At 37.0% G+C, this 25582-nt stretch overlaps 1 protein-coding gene across 2 annotated transcripts in view; it reads left to right on the forward strand.

Annotated features, from left to right (window-relative positions):
• The window catches only part of atp9b (ATPase phospholipid transporting 9B), a 384890-nt gene that overhangs the window by 314505 nt on the left and 44803 nt on the right, over nt 1–25582 (forward strand). For both annotated transcript variants that reach the window (XM_048529464.2, XM_048529465.2), the window contains 5 exons: nt 255–512; nt 11994–12155; nt 13488–13580; nt 15410–15493; nt 23989–24159. In XM_048529464.2, coding sequence (XP_048385421.1) covers nt 255–512; nt 11994–12155; nt 13488–13580; nt 15410–15493; nt 23989–24159 — 768 coding nt within the window. The remainder of the gene's footprint in view (nt 1–254; nt 513–11993; nt 12156–13487; nt 13581–15409; nt 15494–23988; nt 24160–25582) is intronic.

Consider the following 25582-nt stretch of genomic DNA (forward strand, 5'->3'; position numbering starts at 1 on the left):
AGGATATGTTTGCCAAGAGCATGTCCAGGTGTGTAACCGTTGGAGAAATGATGAAGTTACAGGTTTATTAATATTGGTATTTATGGTGGGAACCATATGATATAAATTGAGTTACAAATTGTACAGGCACATATTTTTCACCCTATTCCTTATTGGTGCCAATATGTTAAGCAAATTCTATTCCAGCACTGAAGTGGAGTTTAAATTGCCTGAAAAATTATGGAAAATTTGACTCAATGTATTTTTATCCTAAGGGAAATAGCTGTCAGAATTATTTGCTAGGAAGTAACACGAGTACTACTGCATCCAGCAAGACCAGTTCATCTGCTCCAAAGGTTCGCAAGTCCGTTCACAGTCGCATACATGAAGCTGTCAAAGCCATTGCACTGTGTCACAATGTTACACCTGTCTATGAGTCACGTGCAGGGGCAAATGGAGAAACAGAATATACTGAGGCTGACCAGGACTTCAGTGATGAAAATCGCACCTACCAAGCCTCCAGTCCTGATGAGGTCAGTTTCTATATTAATTTAGCAATTTATGCTTATAAAGTTGCAAAAATTGAGATACTTCAATTGTCTGAAAGTTAATAAGTTTGGAATTACGTTGTTCATGAACGCAAGCGTTGGCTTTAAAATGGCAAACAAGTTGAATCAAATTATGACTGGATTAAATATTTAATGTTTGAAATGAGACAAAGCCTGTTCAGAATTTTAAGGACCCATATTGATGCAGCGTACACTGGAATGACATGCATTGAAATTCAAAGGGGAAAATCTGAGTGAATCATTGTTTAACTTCTTGAATATTTTTGTACTTGGAATGATAGATCATGCCAATGTTTCAGAATTACTGAACCACAATTCTAACGGCATGTTTTATTGAAAAATTCTGCTTCTCTATTATGTCCTAAAGCTTTATTTAGCAAATTGTTCAATTGATGTCTCCCTTTTAAATTATTCACTGTTGGCCGAATGAGATTTTCCTAAGTAATGTTATCTCTTAACTGAGATGCAACTGGCACCTATTTCATCTTCGGTGTTGACTGAAGAGCAACTAACAATCTGCATAAGCCTGAGGTGTAACTAAATTCCTTGAGTATTGTAAACCTAGCGGTAGGTTTATGCACAATACCTTCTGGTTCACATAAATTTACATTTTGATTTGTCTGTGTTTTTTTTTTAGTCAGACAAAGCTTTCTTTTTTGGCTTCACTGTAATCTGAAGTAAATGATGAATGCATTTTCTGTTTCATATGTTTGTGTAACAACTAAAAGGAAAGCAACAATTTGAACTTGCGTCCCTTGAAGGAATAAAGCAATTCAACCAAAATATATTTTACCTGAGCTTTTACCTCTGAAACACAAAATCTGAAATGATGAGCTACTTTTCTTGACTCCCCAGCTTTCATTCTTATCTCTAACGTTTCTTTTATGTGGTTTGTTTTGTACTTCTCAGTTTTTAATTTTTCTTCTTCAGTCACTCCAGTAATGAGTTCCATTTCTTTTGGCTTTTAATTCATCTGCTAACCATATAAAACTTAAATTTGCATTTACTTGTGCCAGTTGTTTTTTTTTGTAAACCGTGTTCTTCCGTCTAATTATGTCCCAAGATCATACTGAAGGACAGGATATTTTTGTAAGTGTACAGTTTCTTAATGAGACTTGCCCAGCAGTGACGATTGCTTAGTGAAAACGTCAGCTGAGCTTCAACACAAGGTTGCATGAACTACCAAGTCAGAAATAGGGTTAACCTTAAGGACTTCTGGAGATTAGGGATTTTTAGGAACGATCAAATTTAATGTCACAGGAGCAAGGATGCCTAGATTTGTGTGTATTTTTACACTTCATTTTTTGCTTCTTTAATTTTTAACTTCTTCCCGAATACCTTAACTGAAGCTTTAGAACAAAAATGTGGTCATCCAAAAATTCAAGCATATGAAAATGCAATTTTAATATTTCTGAACTTTCTAACTGCATTGTTATGAGAATAAACATGAAAGCTGTGATCTGATAAACCATAAGAAATAGTTCTCTTGAATGTGATATCAATATCCATTTTTACTTCAGTGTATGTACCTTAAAAATCAAATCTTTTACTCTTGAAGTGTTTCTCATTTGAATTTGCATGTTCTAATATTAATATTTGACAAACGTTTCAGACTCTTCTTTTGCCATTGCCTTATTCTATTTAAGCTGATGAAAAAATTTGAAAGCAAAACCATTTGACAAATAGTATAGTGGCAGTGAGTGTACACTTTTTCTTAACTTGGAGTTTGAGCCCTTTGTAATATTGATATATTCAGCATTAACTATAGAAACTGGTTTCATGTGATACATATGTAACTGAGACTCGGATGTCTTGTTTAGGTTATGTTTGTTTTATTGCTAGTGTGAAATTTACTTAAAACTGATATGTAATCAATACCTAATTTTGTTGTGAAAGTGCAAGAGCTGCTGTCATATGGGTGTTTTGAATTAAGGCCACTGTGTCTGCAAATAAACAAGCATAGACTGTAAAAACAATATTACAGTCAAATATGATCTTAAGTATATATCCAACAAATAAGTTTTCTTAGTATACAGAAAGGTGCACTGACCTAATGTAAAGGTCAAGCATAAAAGGAGATAAACTAAGTGGATGAAGTGCAGAGGTCAGAAGCCTAGTAATATCAGGCATGCTTTAAACAGTGCCTCTGAAAACCTTTGATCCTTCTTGGCAAGAGGGGAATGATTGGCCGCAGTCTTTAATGACTGGTTATTCTCATAAAATAACTCCTCACAAAATAAATAGCGATGTGGGGTTTTCCATATCGCCATCAACTCCTTGTTCTATTAAATTTAAAGACAGTGTGAATTTAAAAATTCTAAAAAGAAATTATGAACAAAATTTTGCAATATTTTATGATGAACTTGTAAATTTATTAGTATCTAATTTTGACAGTTCTGCAAATAATATTTGATTTAATTATAAAAAGACCTTGTGTCAACAATCAAGTTGCTCTTTAGTTAGAGTGTACTTTGATAATAAGTATGGGCATAGTAAATGAGATGATGCGCAGATGACACTTTGTCAACTGTTTTTCATTGCAATTGTAACTGAAACAGTTGACCATTGCCTGACTGCATCTAATTTTCTAGGGAAATAAATATCTTTCAGACTTTATTCAATAACACTAATATTTTTCAAAAATGCTAATTCTAATTTGATTCCTCGTGTTTTGAAATTAGTTGAATATTTTTGACTGAAGCATTAGTGACTCAAAAATTAAGTTTTATATAGACATTTGATAAATCAGTGATTTGAATTTAGCAACTTGAATAACAGATAACAGGATTCACATTAAAACTAATATACTGCTACTCAACTGTAAAAGCAATATTTCAATCATCAAAGTGTTGAGGCTGTTTTAAGTCTGGACTCAAGGTGATATTTCAAATGTGTTATTAAGTTTTGCTTTTTTGTCGTTTTTTTGTATGTTTATTTGGGATTTTGCTGTTGATCGTTTGTAGCAAAATAACGGGGGAAAAACCTGCTTCAATCATGACTGATCATGTCAATTTAAAGCAGGTGCAGCTGCTTTCTCATGTCATCTTTTGCAAAAAATAAATGAGGTTTCAAAAACATTTGTTGTTGTCTGTGCTCACACAATGTTAGATGACACAAAATTAGAAAGGGTCAGTGACACGATGGTTTAAATGATTAAATGCACTGATATCAATATTTTAAACATAAAAGTTTTACAAATGTGTATCAAAACAGATGCATAATTGTCTTGTTTCAGAGATAGTAGGAACTGCAGATGCTGGAGAATCTAAGATAGCAAGGTGTAGAGCTGCATGTACACAGCAGGCCAAGCAGCATCAGAGGAGCAGGAATGCTGATGTTTCGGGCTTAGGCACCGAAACATCAGCCTTGCTGCTCTGATGCTGCTTGGCCTGCTGTGTTCATGCAGCTCTACACCTTGCTATCTCAATTGTCTTGTACTTGTTTCTTCATCTGCACTTGGACTTAACGTTTGTTACTGGGCCAATTATATGAATTTCAGCTGAATTCCATGTTGTAATGAATTTGGAATTTTTCTTTAATAATCATTTCATTGTGGAATATTACTTTTCTGTATTTTGGGACAATCTAAATTTATTTTGCTGAGCTGCAATAAAGTCGCCATCTAGTGTCTTATAGGGAATATTGTGTGAAATGGTCAATTAATGAGCTATAAAAGTCACCTTTTTAATGAATTTCATGTTGCAGGTGTCAAGAACCTGAAAGTTTAAATGTCACCAGTATCTAAAAATTATATATTCTTTAAAAGGCAAATACTTAATTATTATTTGTATATTTTGTATACCAAGCATTGTATTTTCTGTTAACCATCCATACATATGTTATTGGATTGCTTTGAAGCCTTCCAGGCAAATGTATTGGCCTATTTAATTAACTTCAAAGTAATTCCACACCTAATTATTTAAAATTAATCTTCCAAGATACATTTTGAATGGATGTTTTATACAATTTTTTTATGATACTTTGCAATGCTGTTTCATATTCAAGACCGTATCTAATGATAAGCTGGAAATAATTTGCATTTTCTTTCACTTTGATATCGGAATAACAATTCACCTTACTCTCTTATTGATTTTAAATGTAGCATTGAGAAGATTTGTGCAGAATTACAATGAAGTAACAGCACTTTACATATAATTCATGAAGCAATATTTTAAGAAACACTACTGTATACTGAGCAGTACTTAAAACGTGGGGGGTGAAAATTTAGTTATGTTGTCGAAATCAGAATTTTAAAATTAATTAATTGGGTCCGTCATCTCAGTGGATTCATTCACTCAATAGCTAAACCAGGCAAACAGTATTTTGTATTGGATGCCCTGATCTGTGCTGAATTAGCTGAGCTCAACATGAGTAAGGGCAAGGAGTGCTACACCTAGTCTTAATACTTGCTTGCCTTTAGGAATTGAGAACTGGCCAGGGGTTCCCACTCTCTTGATCGCTATCGAGCAAAATGTTAGAAATGCTCATGGTTTGACGGACTGTGTGATCAGGTTCATCTGTGATGACTATACACAGCCAATTAGTCTACCAGCACTCCAGTGGAGGTTCAAACCTGTTTAGTGTTTTGTTGAACAAGTTACCAATGGATAAGCCACTCCAAGAAGCAGTTCATATTTTAGCATTGTAAGGGCCAGTGTTGGCTGTGATCTACAGTACTTTGCCTTCATTACAGTTTTATCAGTTTAAAATATAGATTTTTTTCTCAAAATGAGCCACTGTCTCTTTTGATGACTATTAAAAACATAAAAGTGGGTTTGATATAGGCTTATTTGGTATTTATTTCTGGTAAATATCTGGTCTGATTTAAACATGCACTACGCTTGCAAAAATTGTTCACATTTATCTTGAGCAAAGATCACATCAGTTATATCCCAACAGTGCCATGTGGAAGTGACACATCATGTTGTAAATACTTTTTGTGTTAACTATTTCCTGAAAGCTTTATCATGAATCATTTTCTATCCAAATCTGTGTTCAGGACAGAAAGCAAGTATTGACAATGCACAGCGGATCAAGTGACATCTGAAAATCAAAGAAAAACATCTCGGGTAAAATGAGGAAATGCCCATAAAGGGGCTTCCTTATGTGAGAAAGCAAATACGTTAGTACGCTACAAAATGTTTAAAATCACTTTGTAAAACTATTGTCAATTCCTATTTCATAAAGCAGACTGAAGTTCAAAGCCATTGCTTATGTTTCATGCTTCTAATTAAGCCAGCAGATGAAGCACTTCATAAATAGAGCACACCTCCTGTCAATTCAACACGAAGCCCTTTCACCATTGATGAGGGAAAGCCACAGCTAGGGCACTGGTTATGAGGGTAGGAAAACACTGAGGGGATGAGAAACTAAAATCAAAGAAGTCAAAAGTATAAATTACTATCATCATGTGAATATGTTAGTAAGTTACAATACATTTAACAATTATTAAAGCCGGAGTTTTGAGAAAAGGTGATAACAGTGGAATTAACATAGTTTAAAATGATCCGGTTTACCAGAGGTTAGTAGATAAAACATACAATGGTGTTTGTATATCAGTTTGTTAGAGTGCATTTCTATTATGCCTTCATATATTTAGCTTGGAAACAAGCTGAAATCGAACATGTGTTCTTTAAAAATAGTTGTTTCTATAACATCTTCACAAGTCATTTTTACAACTGATCTCATTGCATGTTTAAATTTCAGTGTGATTTAATCCTTTGCCACATACTTACCTGTTTGTTTTAAAAATGTCTTTGAAGGAAAAACCGAGCAAGAATTTGCTTAATGGCAAATAATCCAAACAGAAAGCAATGTTCTCTAATAAGGCTGTATAATCTCCTTATCTTCAAATATTTCTTTATTAAAAAGACAAATGGCCTAATTCCGATTTTGTGGCTCCATATAGTCATCAGGAGAAGACATAGATGTGTTGTTATCAGACTGAACGTATATTAGGAACAGCAAGGAGGGAAGGAACGTCCCAACAAAGTTTGAGTCATTCTTTTGGGAAAGCAACTTGTTGTCTACATTGTACAATCTTATTGATCATTGTAGACCCAACAGATAGACTAAGCATCAAGAATTTTAAAATAGTTTACCTGAATGCAGTTTTCAAATATAGACCAATCTCTAAGAAATAATAGATAATAAAGTGTGAAGCTGGATGAACACAGCAGGCCAAGCAGCATTCTCAGGAGCACAAAAGCAGCTTTTGTGCTCCTGAGATGCTGCTTGGCCTGCTGTGCTCATTCAGCTTCACACTTTATTATCTTGGATTCTCCAGCATCTGCAGTTCCCATTATCTCTAAGAAATAATACTCATTTTCTTGACCTTGCACAGAAGTGGTGTGATTTCTGACTGCCTCATTAATTGAAAATCATTAATTTTGCCTTTGTATGACCTGGGCCCCAATCTCTGGAATTCCCTCCCTAAACCTCTTTGTGACTCCACCTCACTTTCCTCCTTTTGAAACTCCTTATTATTGCTTCTTTCACCAAACTTTGGCTGTTTGACCTAACACCTCCTTATGTGGCTTAATGTCATTCTTTATTTGTCATGATCCTGTGAACTGCTTATGGTCATTTACAATATTACCACCTAAGCCATGATTCCTTTACGCATCACTTTTGTCACGAGCATGAGAGGGAGAAGTAAGTTGAATTATTTTTACTGATCTCTTCTGTCCAGAACATAGCTAGTTTTTAATTTCTTGTCATATTTTCTCTACCTTTTTTAAACAAAATGTTCCCCCATCGCTGCTTGCTGAGTCCAATTTAAAATTGACCCACAGCAAATTCCTTAAGTAAAAACAAAGAAGGCTTTATTTTTTTAAAAAAACTTATAGGCAGTGGTTTGCAACACACGTTTGCGTGCACATCCAAGGAGGATTAGAAAGACAGTAATGCAAAATTTCAAATTACTTGAAGTAGGATATATTGGCATTAGTTCACATGGGTCTTTATCTACTAAGTCAGTGTCCGCTGGAGGCCCTTTCTATTTGCTGTCCACGGAAGTGCTTTTTACAGTGCTTTACCATTGTTGAGGGTAGTTGTAAACTGAGAACCGATTTATTTGGGTGACATACAGGATTCTTTCCAGAGCTCAGACTTTGGAAAGAAATGGGATTGGAGGTGGGAGTTATCTCAGCTGGGAGCTATTCATTCTCTTCTGTTCTGGTGTTACAGACTGAGTCAGGGGAGAAGCCAAAAACTGTATGACTGAAGGTAATTTAAATAAGTCACCTTCAGCCACATGATTGTGGCTGAGAGTCTCTTTAGGTAATGCAAATGCTCTGATTACCCCTCGTTCAAATCCCTTTTGTTTTGTGGGGGATAGCTGAGAATTTAGTAATGCTGTCTCTAACAGAGTTTCATTAATTTCTTTTCAAACCACTGCAGCTCTCTGTAGTTCTTTTGTGGCTTCACTGAAATGTTCGCAGCCAACTTATCCTTTTATGTTCAGTAGCTGCCATCTTTTTGTTGTGTGATGTGTTTTGGAGCTGTCACCAAGTATGAATAAATTAAACTTGGTTTTTAAGCAGTTTGTGAGATTTCAAAATGTCTTGCATGTATTTCTCTGCATTGAATTACTGCTGTCAGAGCCACTGATCTGTTTATCCTATCATCTTGCCTTTCTTCCAGCAGTTTTTCCACAATTCCCATCACAGTTTCTCAAATCCCAGTCAGCAAATTTAGCTGGATTCTCCTCAACTTTCCCAACCAAATCATATGTATACAAATGAAAGCTGCCTGAATAAATCTGTAAAACACCACTGTAGTATAGTGCATTTGGCCCTTCAATTAACTTAAGTTTGTGATTATGTTTTCATTGTTCCATTTGTTGTCATTTATGGCATAGATCTCTTGTGGCATCCTATCAGGTGTTTTATGAAAATCTGCAGAAAGTAATCGCTGCCTTGCCTTTATTAATCCTCAGTTTTTTTTTACAAAGAATAAAAACATTGTCTTCTGACTTAAAGTTGCTTTTCAGAGGCAGGTGTTGACTGACCCTGCTTCATGCATGCTTCCCCAAGCACTAATAAATATTGTTCCTTACTATACACTTGTAATTTTCCAACATATGAAATAAATCTAATTCATTCTGGCTGTTCTTAATTATACACTTCCCTCAGCTTTGCCTTTGTCACTTCAAAATGGAACTATTCAGTGCTCTGAAGCCTCACACCCATAACCCTAAACTTAGCCAAAACGCAACCACCCATATTCTGCCCTACACCAAGTTATGATTGTTGTAGACCATGACCTGGCTTGTGTTCTTTTTAAACAGTTTCTTCTTCCATTTAATCTCCTTTATCATCACCTAAATTGTTTTTCTGTTTAAGATTCCTTGTCTTTTGCTTTTATTTTTTCTGTTTACGTAGAATAATTGTCATTATTATATTGTCATGTTCCCAAATAGCCTCTTAACTCCCATTGTTCTTTGATGCACCAACAGCCAGATCCAGTGGGGGGTTCTTAATTCATGGAGTATTATAGTTAATTTTTAAAACCCAGAGCACTCAACAAATGAGCCCTTTGTGTTCCACCACAGATATTAGATATTAGATTCCCTACAGTGTGGAAACAGGCCCTTTGGCCCAACAAGTCCACACCGCCCATTGAAGCATCCCCCTATAACCCACACACCGCTGAACACTACGGACAATTTAGCATGGCCAATCCACTTAGCCTGCACATCTTTGGACTGTGGGAGGAAACCAGAGCACCCGGAGGAAACCCACGCAGACACAGGGAGAACGTGCAAACTCCACACAGACAGTTACCCGAGGCTGGAATTGAACCCGGGTCCCTGGCTGTGTGAGGCTGCAGTGTTAACCACTGAGCCACCGTGTATTTTTCTCTTTGTTTTTAATACACATCCACCTTACCACCTACTCTCTCCTCTGCATTTGTGTTATCCTCTTGACCCTTCCAAATGTCAGCTCGACCCCTTCCAACATGAATCTCAATCCTGATCTTCTTCCTTCATACTTTCTCTCTTTTTCTCACTTGTGTCATCTTGTAGATAGCTACCAGAATTGGTTGGCTCCGACAATTGTAACAGCCTGATGGCTGTTATTATCTTCTTGTAAACCTTCAACTTTTTAACCAGGGAGAGACGTACAAGTTCACTACAGCAGTTTATTTGTTTGAGAACTTGAGAAAAAAGAACATAAAACTACACAAAAAAGTGACTAGAAAAAGTCATAAATGAGCAATGATAAAATAAGAAAAATATTACTGGCTACACCATAAAAAAACAAGTGGACAGCAAACAAAAAGAATAGAGTACAAACAGATTAGTCACTGCCAAACAGCAGAGAAACTGTTCTTTGAAGAGACAATTATCATTGCTGCTGGAGATTAGTTATATTATATGTTGCTTTGTATAATGCTCCTGTCATTACAAATGCTGCGCTCGCTGACTTGTCACGAACGATGCCATGGAGACTCACCAGGGTACAGTAGCTTAGTGGTTATGGTAGTAAACTGGAGGTTATGAGTTCAAAAATCCCTACATGACAAGTTGTGCAATACAATTCAGTTAATTTGACAATTCTTGAGCTTATACCTGAGAAAATGTCCATAAACTAATATAGTTTGCTGTAAATGCTCAATTGTTTCATTAATGTCCTTTGGCCAGAGACCTGCTGTCCCTATCTGATCTGCTAGATGTGATTGCAGTCTGTATGTGCAACTAGCAATGGACAATAAATACCGTGCTCCACATTCCCAAACAAACTAAAATAATAAAGAAATGAACATTGCATTATATGGTGTAAGTATTGGTCTGCAATGTATTGTGTTCACAACTTATTTGTAAATAGAAAGTACCATACTTGGATCAATCTGTACTATTTTTTGAAAAGCTTAACTATCTTAGTTAATATCAATTTTGTTTTAATGTATGACTTAAATTCAAATTTCGATTCAGTACAGAGTCCAGTTTTATTAGGAACATGCATACTAATAAATTTCAGTCTTCTATACTATGTACCTGTCTGCTAGTATGACATGTTTAGAAATGGCTCACTTTTTAAAAATTTATGCAAACATGATTTATAAATGTAAATATGTTGATTCATTTTGGCAAAAAAGGCAGATTTATTGCAATTTATTTACAATCGCAACGTTCACAAATAGAATCCCTTTGTTTGCTACATCCCTGTCATTTGTTAAATGTTGGGTTAAATGTTTGGTGTCTGATGCATGTTAACCAGACAATTATGGATTAAAGCAGAGTGATGCACAATCTTCGGACAGGTAAAACAAGCCAAGATAACTGCAGTGAAAGCTGCTAATTCAGACAGGCTGTTAAACCAAGCAAAGCTTCAATAATAAACAGATGTGAGTCACCAAATATAGCATGCTTTACTCTTTAGTACAATGGGGCATAAAATTAAATGATAGTGTATTAGCAGAGATACAATTTGCGGGTCAAGTTGTAATAGTAACCTTTCACAGAGCAAATTTAAAATGAATCTTTGAGTATTGAATCATTTGTAGCTGACAACATCCTGTGCAAAAGTTATTCTACCACAAAAAAATGCTATTGTAATCATAATGATTTTACTGACTAACTTTTAAACATTAAAATGAGTCTGCAGAAATTAAGTCTACCCAATGAATAAAATTTAAAAAAAAATACAAATTCAAGAACCTTCATCTTAATTGATGTGACATAAAAATGCTACTTAGATCTTGGAGAATGATTAATTATTAGAAAGAAAAGCTTACAGTTCTAATCTTGTCATATTTAGCTGTTGTTTGCAAAAATGCTACTTTAGGAGCAAGGTCACAATGAAGTGGGCCATTCATAAAGTTAATCGCATTATCTCAGACATGTTAAGTAGCAAGGGGTTTTGTTGCATGCTTTTCAGTTTTAATTATGGTAAATACATTTTGTTGTATTGGAAATCAGAGTCCAGTCCTGGTATTTTGATAGGCTACTAATCAATCTTAGTCATTAACCTCTTTATGCTTTTGGCTAAACATGTTCTGAGAATTCCTATTATTATGACTAACACCATGCCAAGGTTAACAGGTGATCTATGAGATCATTGCCTTTTTTTCTACTAAACTGGCAGATGCAACAGAACATTCGGTGTAGGTTAAAAAGCCATTTAAATGTTTCGGTGTAATGAATCTAAAAAGAGAGAAACTTGCACTTCTATATATTTTATGTTGTTATGCTTATGACATCAAATGATTTATTCTTGTTGTGTTCTCAGGGGAATATATTTTAGATTGATTATGTAAATATTTATAAGTCATATATTAGATTTGTGCTCATTCTGTATAATCTTACAGCGTATTTTTGTCTTCACGTAGATGCTGAGTCTGACATTTGACCCCTGGTTTAGATATCACCATCATCCTTTGTTTGTGTGTATCTTCAGTACCTCAAGCAGAGCATTTGATTGACCTTTGATCTTTGTTCAGGTGGCTCTTGTGCAATGGACACAGAGTGTGGGTCTGACATTGGTGAGCAGAGACCTCTCATCTATGCAACTGAAGACCCCTAGTGGACAAATCCTCCCATTCATCATTCTACAAGTTTTTCCTTTCACATCTGAAAGCAAAAGAATGGGCATCATTGTCAGGGTAAGTTTCGTAAATAAGTGTAGACAGAAATGCATTAGAACATTGAATTATTTATTATGTGCTAAATCCTGTAGAACCTCTTTAAGCTAAAGCTCATTTACAGCTTTTGGTCAGCATAGGAAACTGTTAGCACCCTTGTCTGAATGTTATCACGTGTCAAAGACATGGTAGGTGTCTACAGCTGCTCCGGGGCATAAGCTACCTAACACTAAAATATTCTATTCATGTAATAGAAATGGTACTGACACAGAATATTAATTTTCCTTTTTCTCAAGCAAACATGAGACTTTATGTCTGCAGTTAACATAAGTACCAGAAAAATGTAAAATGCAAACATGAATAAGGATACAAAGCATCATTAGGTAGGAAAGGAAGAGTTCAAATAGCTAAATCAAGCATGTTTGATTCTTGTATCATCTATAGAATAAGCTGTCTTGATAAATCTTTGTGGCTTTGGCTTTATAGCTTGTAACATTATTGCAGTCCTTTGTAGTTTGAAGTTATACAGAATTATATTTTCTTTATAGTATTTCAGCATGACTAAAGTAAACTCAATGTCAAACATTCAGACCATCAATCTCTTTCTCCGAAATATCACACATGTAGCCTGTCTTTGCTGCTTCCTCCACACACATGCATACACCGTTTTTCACCCTTCTTTCCAGAATGTGTTGTTTCATCTTCATGCAGGTAGCACATGATCCTAGATAATATAAATTAGCAAGAATACTTACCTGTGAGAATACTGAATGTGAACCCTTACCTGGTGTGAGTTTGCCTCCAACAGGCTATTTTACCTGATGTGGTAATGTTTATGATGTCTCCTGGAGCGTGAGATTGGGTGTTGATATTGAGGTATCTCGGACCTTATTATACCTAACAGTGTGGTGTACATAGATTCCATTCCTCAGTCACACAAGTGTCCAGGCTAATATTAAGCCAGTAGGTTACAACATGTTTCCCAGTAGAGTTTCCTGCTTCAAGTGGACAGAAGATTAGCCTAGCTGAAAAAATGTCAACATCAGTTGTACACACACGACTACCCAGTTTTGAATGCAGGATTGGAATAGTCTGAGGGAAAGGTTACCTTTTACAGAGCCAATGGGTGAATAAGCACCGAGCAAGAAGAACGTTGTGCTTTACAGTGACAGAAAGGTGTTTATCATTGATGTGATCAGTCATTGATGAAGGAGTAGGAGAGGATCCACCATGGCCAGCAAGCAGATTTAAAGAAGAAGGCAGTAAACAAAAAGTTAATCTATGTATGTTGTTTTCTTAAATGATTTTTCGGCATTTCAAATATAAACTTTTGTATTTTGTTTTGATAATTAGGATGATTCTTCAGGGGAAATCACATTCTACATGAAAGGAGCCGATGTGGTAATGGCAAGCATTGTACAGTACAATGACTGGCTAGAAGAAGAGGTAAGACATATTCAAAATATTGTGTTTGGAAATTAGCCCAAGTGGAGTGCAAGAAATATTACATTAACTCGAATTGATGGACATTATAAATACTCTTTTCTCCTTCATTCATGGGATGAGGACGTTGTTGGCTCGGCTAGCATTTGTTGTCCATCCCTAATTGCCCAGAGGGCAGTTATGAGTCAACCACATTGCTGTGGGTCTGGAGTCACATGTAGGCCAAACCAGGTAAGGATGGCAGTTTCATTCCCTAAAGGAAATTAGCAGATGGGCTTTTCCTGACAATTGGCAGTGGATTCATGGTCATCATTAGACTCTTAATTTCAGATCACAATTCAAATCCACCAAATGTTGTGCCCGGTTTCGAAACTAGGTCCCCAGAACACTACCTGGGTCTCTGGATTAATAGTTCAGCGATAATACCACGAGGTCATTGCCTTCCTGATCCACACTTGACATTAGGCCTAAATCGTACTTGAAATAAGTGACCTGTGGACACATTAGCATGTTTGGAGAGCTAGTCAATGAAGAGACTTCTAAAATTTGGGCTACTAGAAACAAACAGGATCCCTTTCACAGTTAGTTGAGAGAGATTGGGCTGTATCTGTAAAATGGAGTGTGTTTGGGAATGGGATGTTACATATTGGGCTGTGTCCAGCAGCAGTGTGCAGTTTTAGAGTAATTGTATGTGATTTTATGCTCTTTCCAACTGTGTGCTAAAGTGAGTATTTTGCTTAAACCACTCTTTTGGTCTATAGTGGTCAGTTTAAGAATCTTGTAAGTCTGGGTTTCCCTGAAGAAAACTAGCCTAATATGTTCAGGATAACTAAATTTTGCACTGAGAAACCCTAAAGGGGCATAGTGCTCTCTTATTTGACTTTGCCTATTTAAGGTGTTGGATCTGACCATCTGCTTTTTCACCTGCACTAATATGACAGGGTAATGCATTTCTGGTTTGAAATGTGCCTGTGTTTCCACCCCAACGTTTTGGAACCTTAGGTGCCAGTGTAGAGCTCGAAGGAAACAATATCTTCCGAATTCTCAGCCATTGATTCCTTGACTGGGTTTCAAAACTTAGGAGAAACATATTAATTAGAGAGCATATAAAAATTATAACCAGATATTCAGAATATCCAATTTGATTTCTTTCACAGACCATGAGCAATTTGCATTATTCTGGCCTATTAGGATAATCAGGATGCGTGCATTCAATGTTTAATTGTTGATGCTACCCCTCATTATGTAGGTACTTGTGGGCAGTTTGTTCCAGTTCCATGGCAAGCTGTAGAGAACTATCAAAACATTATAACCATAAGTTTTAGTTTTGTTCAATTAATGTTACTGACCCCAACTTTAATTTGATACCAGTTCCAAGTTCATATGGCTGAAATACTCAACAGCCAAAAATAAACTGAAAGATTGTTGCAGGTCTTTTGTACATGAAACTGTAACTTTGACTGACTGGAAAGAAAAAACCTTTTTGGTCTATCCAGCCTACTCTACACCAAAAAGGCTGGACCGTCATATCTAAACTCTCATTCCTACCCAATGACATCTGATATCGGATTATTCAATTTTTTTGTCAATAACTGCTGACCACTTAACTTCTGTCTTTGGTCCAGGTTTTAGTGATATTTTTGACTCTTCACTGAAAATGAAAAAAATTATCAGCAAATATTCGGTTTTGCTTTTTGGAATGATGTAGTTCTGTACTGACTGTTTCTTAAACATATATATACTTATCGAACATATGTAGATGATGGACACATCAAAGTTAAAGAAACACTGACAGTATTTATTTATAATTAAATAACTCATTACCTTCACAGTGTGGGAACATGGCCAGAGAAGGACTACGGACTCTCGTGGTGGCCAAAAAGTCCCTAACAGAAGAACAGTATCAGGATTTTGAGGTATAATAATTTTCTATGCTATAGCAAACATTTCCAAGCAGCTCTTGTCCATCAGAATCTTGAAAGTAACTAACTTGTGATGTTCCATTCCAATTGCGGAGGAGATTTTCTTGCATTCATATTGAAAATAAAATTTACATAAAGCAGAATTTTCTCTTGACATTAACCGCTTAACGCTTTACCTGTATTTATGTTTCCCTTCAGACTTTTAAAGTGACAGAACATTTAAATTATTCCTGTTTAAAAGATCTATTTTTAATATGCTGTCCTCTTTCCACACTCCCTGCCATCAACTCATTTCCAGATGGCACTAATTTCCTGTAGAGTTACAAATTATTGAAGCTTCTCTCATTGCTCAACCTAATGGTTACATTTTAGGGATAAATGCCAATAAGCCATTTAACAAAGTCTTCTACCGTCAACCTGCTTTCCATGTGCAGGTGCTTTTCTACAGAAGGTCAGTGAGTAATAAAAACACTGGGAACACTAGGTGATCAGTGTTGTTTGTAACCTTGGGGTGAACAGACCAATTGTAGCATTTGATCTGCAACCCCAGCTTGGATAATACAGACATGGCTAAAAACCATGGATTGTCAAGTTCCTTCCAGTAACATCTCAAGTTGCAGTGATAGCTTTTTAACACTTCCTCTCCATGGCCACAGGGATAAATCTATAAACAGAGCACTCTTTTTCACTGCTCATGTAATGATGGTCCATGAATGTTGCCTTGGAACTAGACAAGCTTCATTTGCTTTGCATCAGGTGGGCTTACAGAAAGAGGAGTTGGGTAGCCTCAGCAGAAGCTATGTCTGCTCATAGACAATTACTCTAGCTTGTTCAAGCTAGGCTGTCAGTAAAAAAAAGACAAAGAACCAGAATGGAAAGCTGTGGAAGTTCTTTTAAAAGTTTCTGGAGAACAGCCAGTTGATTTGTGTCATCCACAAACTTGGAGTGCAGAATAGATTGAACATTGCATGCCCTGCATGCCTAGTAAGGATAGTTTGTTGGATTTTCTGGATCATTACTGTTATTCAGAATCAGCTAGTTCACAAGGTTTTCTGATTAAAATGAAACGCACAGTATTCATAGTGTCCCTAGAACCTTTGACTAAGGCCGTGTCTCTTGCAAAGACGAAGATTCTCAAAGGAAGTTGTGATGAATTCAAGAAATGTGTTGCATTGGGCTACCATTGATCCAAACAATCATTTCAGCCCATTGTGTGCTATATACTGTTGATCTTGCCTTACCTCCAGTTACCACTGACATTGGGATTGAAAGATTGCTATTATTATACTATATTTTTCTCAAAATTATGAAAAATTCAACCTCTTCAGTCTATTTTTGTATAGGAGTTGAACAGTCTTGAATAATCTGCTGTTAGCTCTTTGAAGCAATGATTCTGGTAAACTAATTTCTCTCAAGGTAGTTTCGTTATACGATTTCATTTTGATTCAGAAGATTGGCAAACTGTAAAAGCTGCTGGCATACCTGATTTGCTTAATCTCCATAAGACAGTACTTCAGCTATATCGTCTTGTCCAGTTTTTTTTAAGTTCACTCGTGGGATGGTGGGCATCACTCACTGGCCAACATTATGTTGCTTGTTCCTAGTTGCCCGTGAGATGGTGGTAATGAACCTCTGCAGTCTACATGTGTGGATTGACCCACAATGCCATTAGGGAGGGAATTCCAGGATTTTAAACCAGCAATCATGAAGGAACGACAATATATTTCCGAATTGGGATGTTGAGTGGCTTGGAGAGGAACTTGCAAATGGTGGTATTCCCATGTATCTGCGGCCCTTGTTTTGGAAGGTGCTATCTAAGGATCTTTGGATTTCTGCAGTGCGTCTTTTAGGTATTATGTGCTGCTGCTACTGTCCATTGGAGGGAGGAGTGGATTTTTTTGTGGAATTTTCACTTGTCTCAAACAAAATGAAGTTACCTCTTATCTCATATTTAAGAAGAAGACTATTTACTACGAAACTAACCACCCTAGATGCTAGGCAGAAGTCTTGAACTCTGATCCCCAGCAGACCAAGAGACTCAACAATTGTGTAGAACGGGCAGTCCGTGCTTGCTTTGGGACATTCAAGGAGCTCGGCTATCTGGATCATTGGAAGTGAGTCAATCTGGAATTAATTGAGGTAATCAGGAGTTACGGGACCTGGTACGTGGCCTTTCATCTGAGGCCCACAGGACCAAGAGGGATGCCAGTCCTTTGATGTTTCAGTATTCTGTTGTTCCAGGGTGAATAGGTGTTGTAAAGCAGGACTCAAAAAAGAGCAATCCAAAGTTTGTTAAAAGAATGTCTCATTGAATTTTGATCTTACATTATAAGATAGGTATTGGTAGTTTAGATTAGTTATTGTACTTAAACCTGTAAAATCTTGTGGCTTTATTCCATTGATTAGAACATCAGATTCCTGAATTTCATTTGCCTTAAATGAAAAGTTCCTAACCAGACCAGAACCAACTTTGATCTGGCCAGGGTTATAAGAAACCTAATGAATACATTGTAGCAATATATTTTCATGTAGAGGGAATGGGTAACTTGCAATCGATGTAGGAAACTCCTTATTTATTTTAGAAACGTTTAGCTTGGAGATAAGTGTTCTATGATCCTTTCTTGGCTCAGGGACCTAAGATAGTAAAATGTGGGCTGGATGAACACAGCAGGTCCAGCAGCATCTCGGGAGCACAAAAGCTGACGTTTCGGGCCCGAAACGTCAGCTTTTATGCTCCTGAGATGCTGCTGGGCCTGCTGTGTTCATCCAGCCCACATTTTATTATCTTGGATTCTTCAGCATCTGTAGTTCCCATTATCTCTTGGCTCAGGGACCTGATGGGATGTGTCCTAGGATATTAAAGGAAGTAGCTACAGAGAAAGTGGATGCGCTAGTAATCATTCTTGGGTGTGCAACGCCTTTAATTACAAAGGGATAGATACAAAAAAAAATGACTATAGGCCATTTAGCTTAACATCTGTTACTGGGAAAATGTTGGAATCTATGAAGGATGTAGTAGCTGTGCATTTATCAATATATAATATGATCAAGCAGAGTCAGCATAGCTTCATAAATGGAAAATTATGCCAGACAAATTGACTAGAATCCTTTTGGAGGATATAAAAAGCAGGGACTATTAATTCAATTTTCAAAATGCATTTGATAAGGTACCATACATTGGGCAGCTTAAAGTAACAGCCCGTGGAGTTGGAGGTAGTATATTAGCACAGAGGATTGGGTTGGAGGATGATGTGCCACGTGGATCAGTGCTGGGGCCACAATCATTTACAAAATGTATTAATGATTTGGATGAGGAAAATGAATGTACTATTGCCAAGCTTGTAAATGACACAAAAATAGGTGAGAAGGCAAGTGGTGCGGATGACACAATGAGTTTGCAGATTGATGTGTACTGTACAGTCAGTGGTAAAAACTTGGCAGATGGAAAATAACCGAGGAAAATGTGGGGTAATGCACTTTCACAAGAAAAATAGAGAAGTTGAAAATTGTATAAATGTGGAAAGGCTGGAGAGAGCTAAAGAACAGATGACTTGAGCCTCCCAGCCCATGAATCCAAAAAAAGCTAGCATTCAAGTTCATTGGATAATAGGAAAGGCAAATAGAATGTTGGTCTTGAAACAAAATGCAGTCTAAAAAGGAGGGTTTTGATAAAACTGTACAAGGCACTAGTCATACCACAGCTGAATTATAATGAACAGTTTTGGGCCTATCCTTGGAAAGATACTGTGGTTTGGAAGGCAGTCCAGACAGCATTCGCTCTGGTGATACCAGGGAGGGACATTGATTTTTAGAATAAGGGGTTACACATTTAAGGCAGAGATGAAGAATTTATTCTCAGAGTAGCGAATCTGTGGAATTATTTATTACGCATAGCTGCTAAGGCTAAGTTGTTGAGCATATTCATAGTTGTGATAGATTTTTAATCAGTAAAGGTATCTTTAGCAGCAAAGTGGAGATGAGATTATCACATCATCCATGATTTTGTTCAATGGCAGAGCAGACTCAATGGGCTGAATGGCCTACTTCTGCTCCTTTGTCTTCTGGCCTTAAATGTGCTTGTCGATCCTAAATAATTTTGATGTATTACTTACAGTTAGACACACAACAACTACTCATACGAATTAAAGGCGCAAGTTTTTCGTGAATTTTTTTGTTTAAGCTTTGGTTTGTATTTTTTCATCCATTTTGTCTCTGCTACCTTGTTTTGTTTCTGTTACCTTCTGTACCATTGCAAAGCTCTGTGACCTTTGTATTTCTATAATTCTGGTCCCTATGTAACTGCAAATCTTATCACATCATCAGTTGTAGCCAAACCTTCAGCTCCTAAGGTTTAGCGTTCATTTCCTAAACCTGTCTACTCCTCCCTCTTTTTATGTTTTCCCTCCATTTTTTGTGCTTCTGTCCTTAAAACCCAATCTCTCAACCAAATTTTGGCTATCTGCTCTATTTTCTCCATATGTTGCTACGTGTCAGATCTTGTAACAGGTATAGATTGCTGTTGTTATCATCAGGTTGGCAGTGGGTTTTCAAGATATTGATCATGATCCACATAATTTAACTCGCTTTAGAATGTGGAGTACTGTAGGCCAGGCTCAGTGAAGTGGCAGAGATAGTACGAACTGTAGATGCTGGCGAATCTGAGATAACAAGGTGTAGAGCTGGATGGACACAGCAGGCCAAACAGCATCAGACCCTAGGGTCTAGGCCCAAAACGTCAGCCTTCTTGCTCCTCTGCTGCTTGGCTGGCTGTGTTCGTCCACCTCTACACCTTGTTATCTCAGTGAAGTGGTAGATCCTTTCCTCAACTTGAGCTACCCGAATAATTAGAGATAACACAGTGCAGAGGCTTTTAAGGCATTTTATTTGACACCAGTCCACAAAACATCAGTTTGTTGAACTGTATTTCACAATGCTCCTCAACAACCCTGGGTTGCCAGTCCATCACATTAACTACAGGTTAGAATTTCCTTCTATAGCATATTTCAGCTCACTGTATTTCCCCAGGGAAGGATTTTACTGGCAGTAAATCACAATGCTCAGATCTCTCCAAGCAGAGATCACGCCACTGCAACCACTTTGTGAATGCCTGAGCTAAATCCATACCTGCTGTCCTAGCAGCTGCTTTTCCCCTGCTAAAGGCACCTGCACAACACTGCTGATCACCGGTTCATTAGCATCAGCCACAATTTAAGAAGGCTGGTGGCCCAATCCACAGTGTATTTGAGTAGACTTTCCATTTCTGGAAACTAGATAATGAGCCTAACATGCTCTGATATGGCCTGTTAATTGGCATCTGTGAGAGACTCAGCAGCCCACCACTATCATTCAGCAAATTCTGCCTTGCAACTCTTGAACTATGAATGACAACTATAAAAGAATGAAGACTGTCTTTTACCTGTATAGGAAATGGTCAAACATTATGAATTAAAAGCATCATTTATCGTGGAATTGCCTGCACTGATTTCCACACTGGAGAGGGAACATTTTAGTTGTGTATTCTTCACAAGAAAATATTATAAATCACCATGGAAATGCTAAGCTATAATGTATTTTAGCAGGCAAAACTATTTAATGGGAAATGCCCTTTTTTTTTTAAATTAGCATGAAATGAAAGAAGTGAGTGAGTGTGCAACAAACGTAGAAAAACGAATGTTGATCATGCCAGATATTTGAGTCTGGAAGCAAAGATTCATGACCTCTTGTTCAGTGAAGTTTGTATTCATTTGATGGTCCAATATGGACCAAGTTTTCCCAATCACAATTTGTATTGATTTGGTCCACAGTTGAACAGTTTCAGGTCTAATTTCATTTGACCCTTTAAACATGGAACATGGTCTTAACCAAAGAAGAACAAAACTGGTGTGCTTGAGTGTTTTTATTTCATACGATTGCCTTTTGAGCCCGATCTCAATTTTTTAAAAATTGTAAATCAGATGTATCCGAATTTGGTCTCACTACTGTAGATTAGATTCCCTACAGTGTGGAAACAGGCCCTTCGGCCCAACAAGCCCACACCACCCCTTGGAGCAAGCCACCCACACCCATCCCCCTATAACCCACACACCCCTGAACACTACAGACAACTTAGCATGGCCAATCCACCTAGCCTGCACATCTTTGGACTGTGGGAGGAAAACGGAGCACCCGGAGGAAACCTACGCAGACACGGGGAGAATGTGCAAACTCTGCATAGACAGTTACCCGAGGCTGGAATCGAACCTGGATCCCTGGCGCTGTGAGGCTGCAGTGCTAACCACTCTGCCGCCCCTAGCAGATCTTCCTGATAATACTTTCTGCCACAAGTTAGTTATCTTATTTTCTATTTATAAACCTAATGGTTTGCAATGCTGCAACTCAAATTTTATCAGTGGCACTTTAATTGAATCTGAACTCACTATTAAAACAGGGTATGAGTGAAGTCTGTATTAACCTTTACCCATTTAGTGCACCCTGTGAATGGAAGATTATCTTGTAGTCCACAGATCGTAAAATAGCATGATTTATATGGCACTCTTGCAAGTTAGTAGCTTATGCGCTTTTATTGTACATGTCAGCAATAACATATGTCCTTTTAAATTTTGTTTAGTGGGCGTGATTTCTGTCATAATGTAATTATTTAGAGGCATTTGTCTAGAACTTACTGGAAATGGTAAATCATTACTAAAGTATTTAATTCAAGATTCTAGCATCTTTAATTCAAGCAGGGGAGATGATGGCCTAGTGGTATTGTCACTAGACTGTTAATCCAAAGATAATGTTGTGGGGATCTGGGTACAAATCACATCTTGACAGATGAAGTAACTCTAATTCACTGATCATTTGCAATTAAAAGGCTAATGATGACCATGGAGTCATTGCGATTGACAGAAAAACCCATCTGGGCTCCCATTCCTTCCCATTCAGTAAAGGAAATCTACCATCCTTACCTGGCCTGGCCTACATGTGACTCCAGACCCACAGCAATGTGATTGATCCTTAACTGCGCTCTGGGCAATTAGGGATGGTCAATAAATGCTGCCCTTAAGGCCAGTGATGTTCACATCCCATGTATGAAAGAAAATAGAAATATGTTTTAATGAAGGTGGGGAGGATGTTGGTAATTGGGAAATTAATATTTTTTAGCACAGGGGTATCTCCAGGTCCACACTACATGGAGACAACTGAAACTTTGCCTCAGGAATGTTTTCAATTTGTTGCTGTTGCTATTTCCAGAAATGTTCCCAGTTTTTCTTTTTAATCTTTCTTAACTGAATCTTAACTACTTCACCTATGTGAAATTACATGCAGTTTCATCCTGTAAATGCAAGCTAACGTGAAATAAAATGAAACTTGCCAGATGTAGTGCCATACTGTTTTGGATTGATCTTGTGTCTGTCTCATTGTGCCACCCAGTTCCCCATTTGCAGCTTTTTAATTGATCTTCTTTTGAACAAACTACGTTTGTAGCAAAAAACCAAGAGAACTGCAGATCCTGGAAATCCGAAGCAAAAACAGTAATTGCAGTAAAAATTTAGGTCTGACAGCATCTAGGGAGAAAAATAAGAATTAACTTTTTGGGTCCTTCTTCAGAACATGCTCCCAGACCTGCTGAGCTTTTCCAGCAATTTCTTTTTTTGTTTAGGTCTGCTGCAACCTTGACTGTAATTGAATAACGTGCAATTTCACCTCATCTTACCTTAAGCTCTTTTACCAGCTGCCTTAAATTTGCTCTTTAGTTACCAGAAACAATTTCTTCCCAAAACACTCAATATTAAATGCTTCTAGTTAAATCTTCCCTTAAACTTCTGTACTTTAAGAAGAACAATCTCAGCTTCCACAGTTTTATTTTGAACTTAGATCTCTCTAAGGTCTTGATAGTCTTCTTAAAGTAAGAATTTGAAGCACGGCTCCCTGCTAATGCCAAACCACTATTTAAAGAGATTTATTTCAACTTTCTTGTTTTTGTACCTCTATTTGGAAATCCATTTTTTAAAAACTGCCTTATCAACATATTATTTCACTTTTTCTAGCCAGGGCAACTTAAATGCCAAAAAAGCGCAGGATTATTTTGTCTACTTACTGACATTTACATTGGATTTTTGTACAGTGTACTCAGTGTTGAAAAATTCTTCAATGTATCAACCTGTCCAGTAAAGTTGTGCAAAAACAAAAGCAAAATAAAATGGATGCTGGACTAAAATCAGGATATACTGGACATACATTAGCATGTCTAGTAACTTCAGTGGAGAGAGAAAAACAGTGTTTATGTTTCAGGTCAAAGAACTTGCTTCAGAACCAGTTACTGACTATTGCCAGCATTTTGTGTTTTCTTTCAACAGGTTGTATTGTGTTGGACTTGAACTATATGTACAAAGCACTGTGCAAGCGTGCATTCATGTTGTGATCACTAAGAATATTTGTGCCCGACTTCAACCTTTTCCGCTACAATTTCAGTCAGTTGAAAAATTGTTCCATTCCGTTATTTACAGAACCGGTACAATCAAGCAAAGTTAAGTGTTCATGATCGCTCATTAAAGGTTGCAGCTGTTGTGGAAAGTCTTGAGCGAGAAATGGAACTTCTCTGCCTCACTGGAGTGGAGGATCAACTACAAGCAGATGTGAGACCAACCCTAGAGATGTTGAGAAATGCTGGAATAAAGGTCAGCATTATACAATTCGCATGAGTCACAGTTGTCAATAAAGCCGTATTTGCTGAAAAACCATTAAGGGCTTAAATGAAATGATAAAGCAATGATCTATTAAACGAGATGCTCGTCACATTTCCCAACCCTAAGTCATCTATCCCACAACGTGGACCAGCCTAATTTTATCCTACATAAACGTTGTCTATAATCCTCCTTTCTACTGGCCTACAAAGACTGTCTTTCCCAATATTACATTTTAATATTGCTCTCATCACAAAACCCCTCAGTTGTGTTTCCCTGCTGATTGCTGTCATCCCCCCAGTTTTATACACCTCCACACACTTTGCAGATCTTTCAGCTATCTTTGCTACACTCTGGAGCTCCCTATCTGACCTCTGCTAGTTCTTCTCAGTCCAGCAGTGAATGACTTGTAAAAATCCATTTTTCTTTTTAAATGGACTCTTTTGGTTACCACTCCATTACTTGTTTTTTCTGTCCATTTCCAATTGTGTAGGACCTTGGGATTTTTTTTTAAACTGTTAGAGGTGTGCGCTAAGTTCTGTTATAACTACTGAGTTGCCATGTTTGCTGTGGTACGTCATGGGTAATATAAGCAGAGTTTTTTGGGATGAATTAAGCTCTCTTATTTCACCATTTTTTAATGTAAATGAGATAGACTATAGTTAATTCAAGTCATAATTGAAAACATCGTGTGTTCTGATTTGAAGGAGGGCAAAGACTGAAGAACACTTAATGAGAGAGATTCAATACTACCTATTTGAAATTAAATTGAGTAGAGTGCATACATAATTTTACTCCAGCAAGTGTCATGATCATATCTCTTCATAGATCTTAGTGTTCCATATGAGGGAGAATTTTATAATTTCAACAAGTGGATTAATTTGTGTCTGTCTGTTGAACAAAACAGTAAATATGTGTGTTTTATCCTTGTGTATGTTGTGTATATCCTTACAAAAGTAACATCGAATGTGATGTTCGTCACCAGAAAAGTATTTGCAAGGTGTGTCCTTGATCATTTGTTCCCCTTAATTTTGAAAAGTGTTGTATATTATGCTCATACCATTCTTCTGGATAGGTATGGCTTATTTGAATATCAGTGCTCTCAGGACTGTCTGGTTGGTGACTTCGTAGGTTTCAGGGGATGGTCTTCAGAATATCTGAGAAAGGGTACTCTCTTACATTCTACAGTGAAAAATCCTTTTGGTTTCTCTCTCCACCCTGGAAAAGCACAGTTCGTTTAGAGAACTGGCCATCTTTTATTCACCACGCCATCAAATCAAGTTGTATCATACTAACTACTTGAAAGCTCCAAGGAGGATAAACCTGAAAGAGCTAACAAATGATTCATTTCACAAAACATTTAAACACTTCCTTTCTGCCTAACTATACTAATCAATATTCCTTTATCACTTACTGG

The sequence above is a fragment of the Stegostoma tigrinum genome, chromosome 5, assembly GCF_030684315.1.
Source record: "Stegostoma tigrinum isolate sSteTig4 chromosome 5, sSteTig4.hap1, whole genome shotgun sequence".
Classification (NCBI taxonomy): Eukaryota; Metazoa; Chordata; class Chondrichthyes; order Orectolobiformes; family Stegostomatidae; genus Stegostoma; species Stegostoma tigrinum.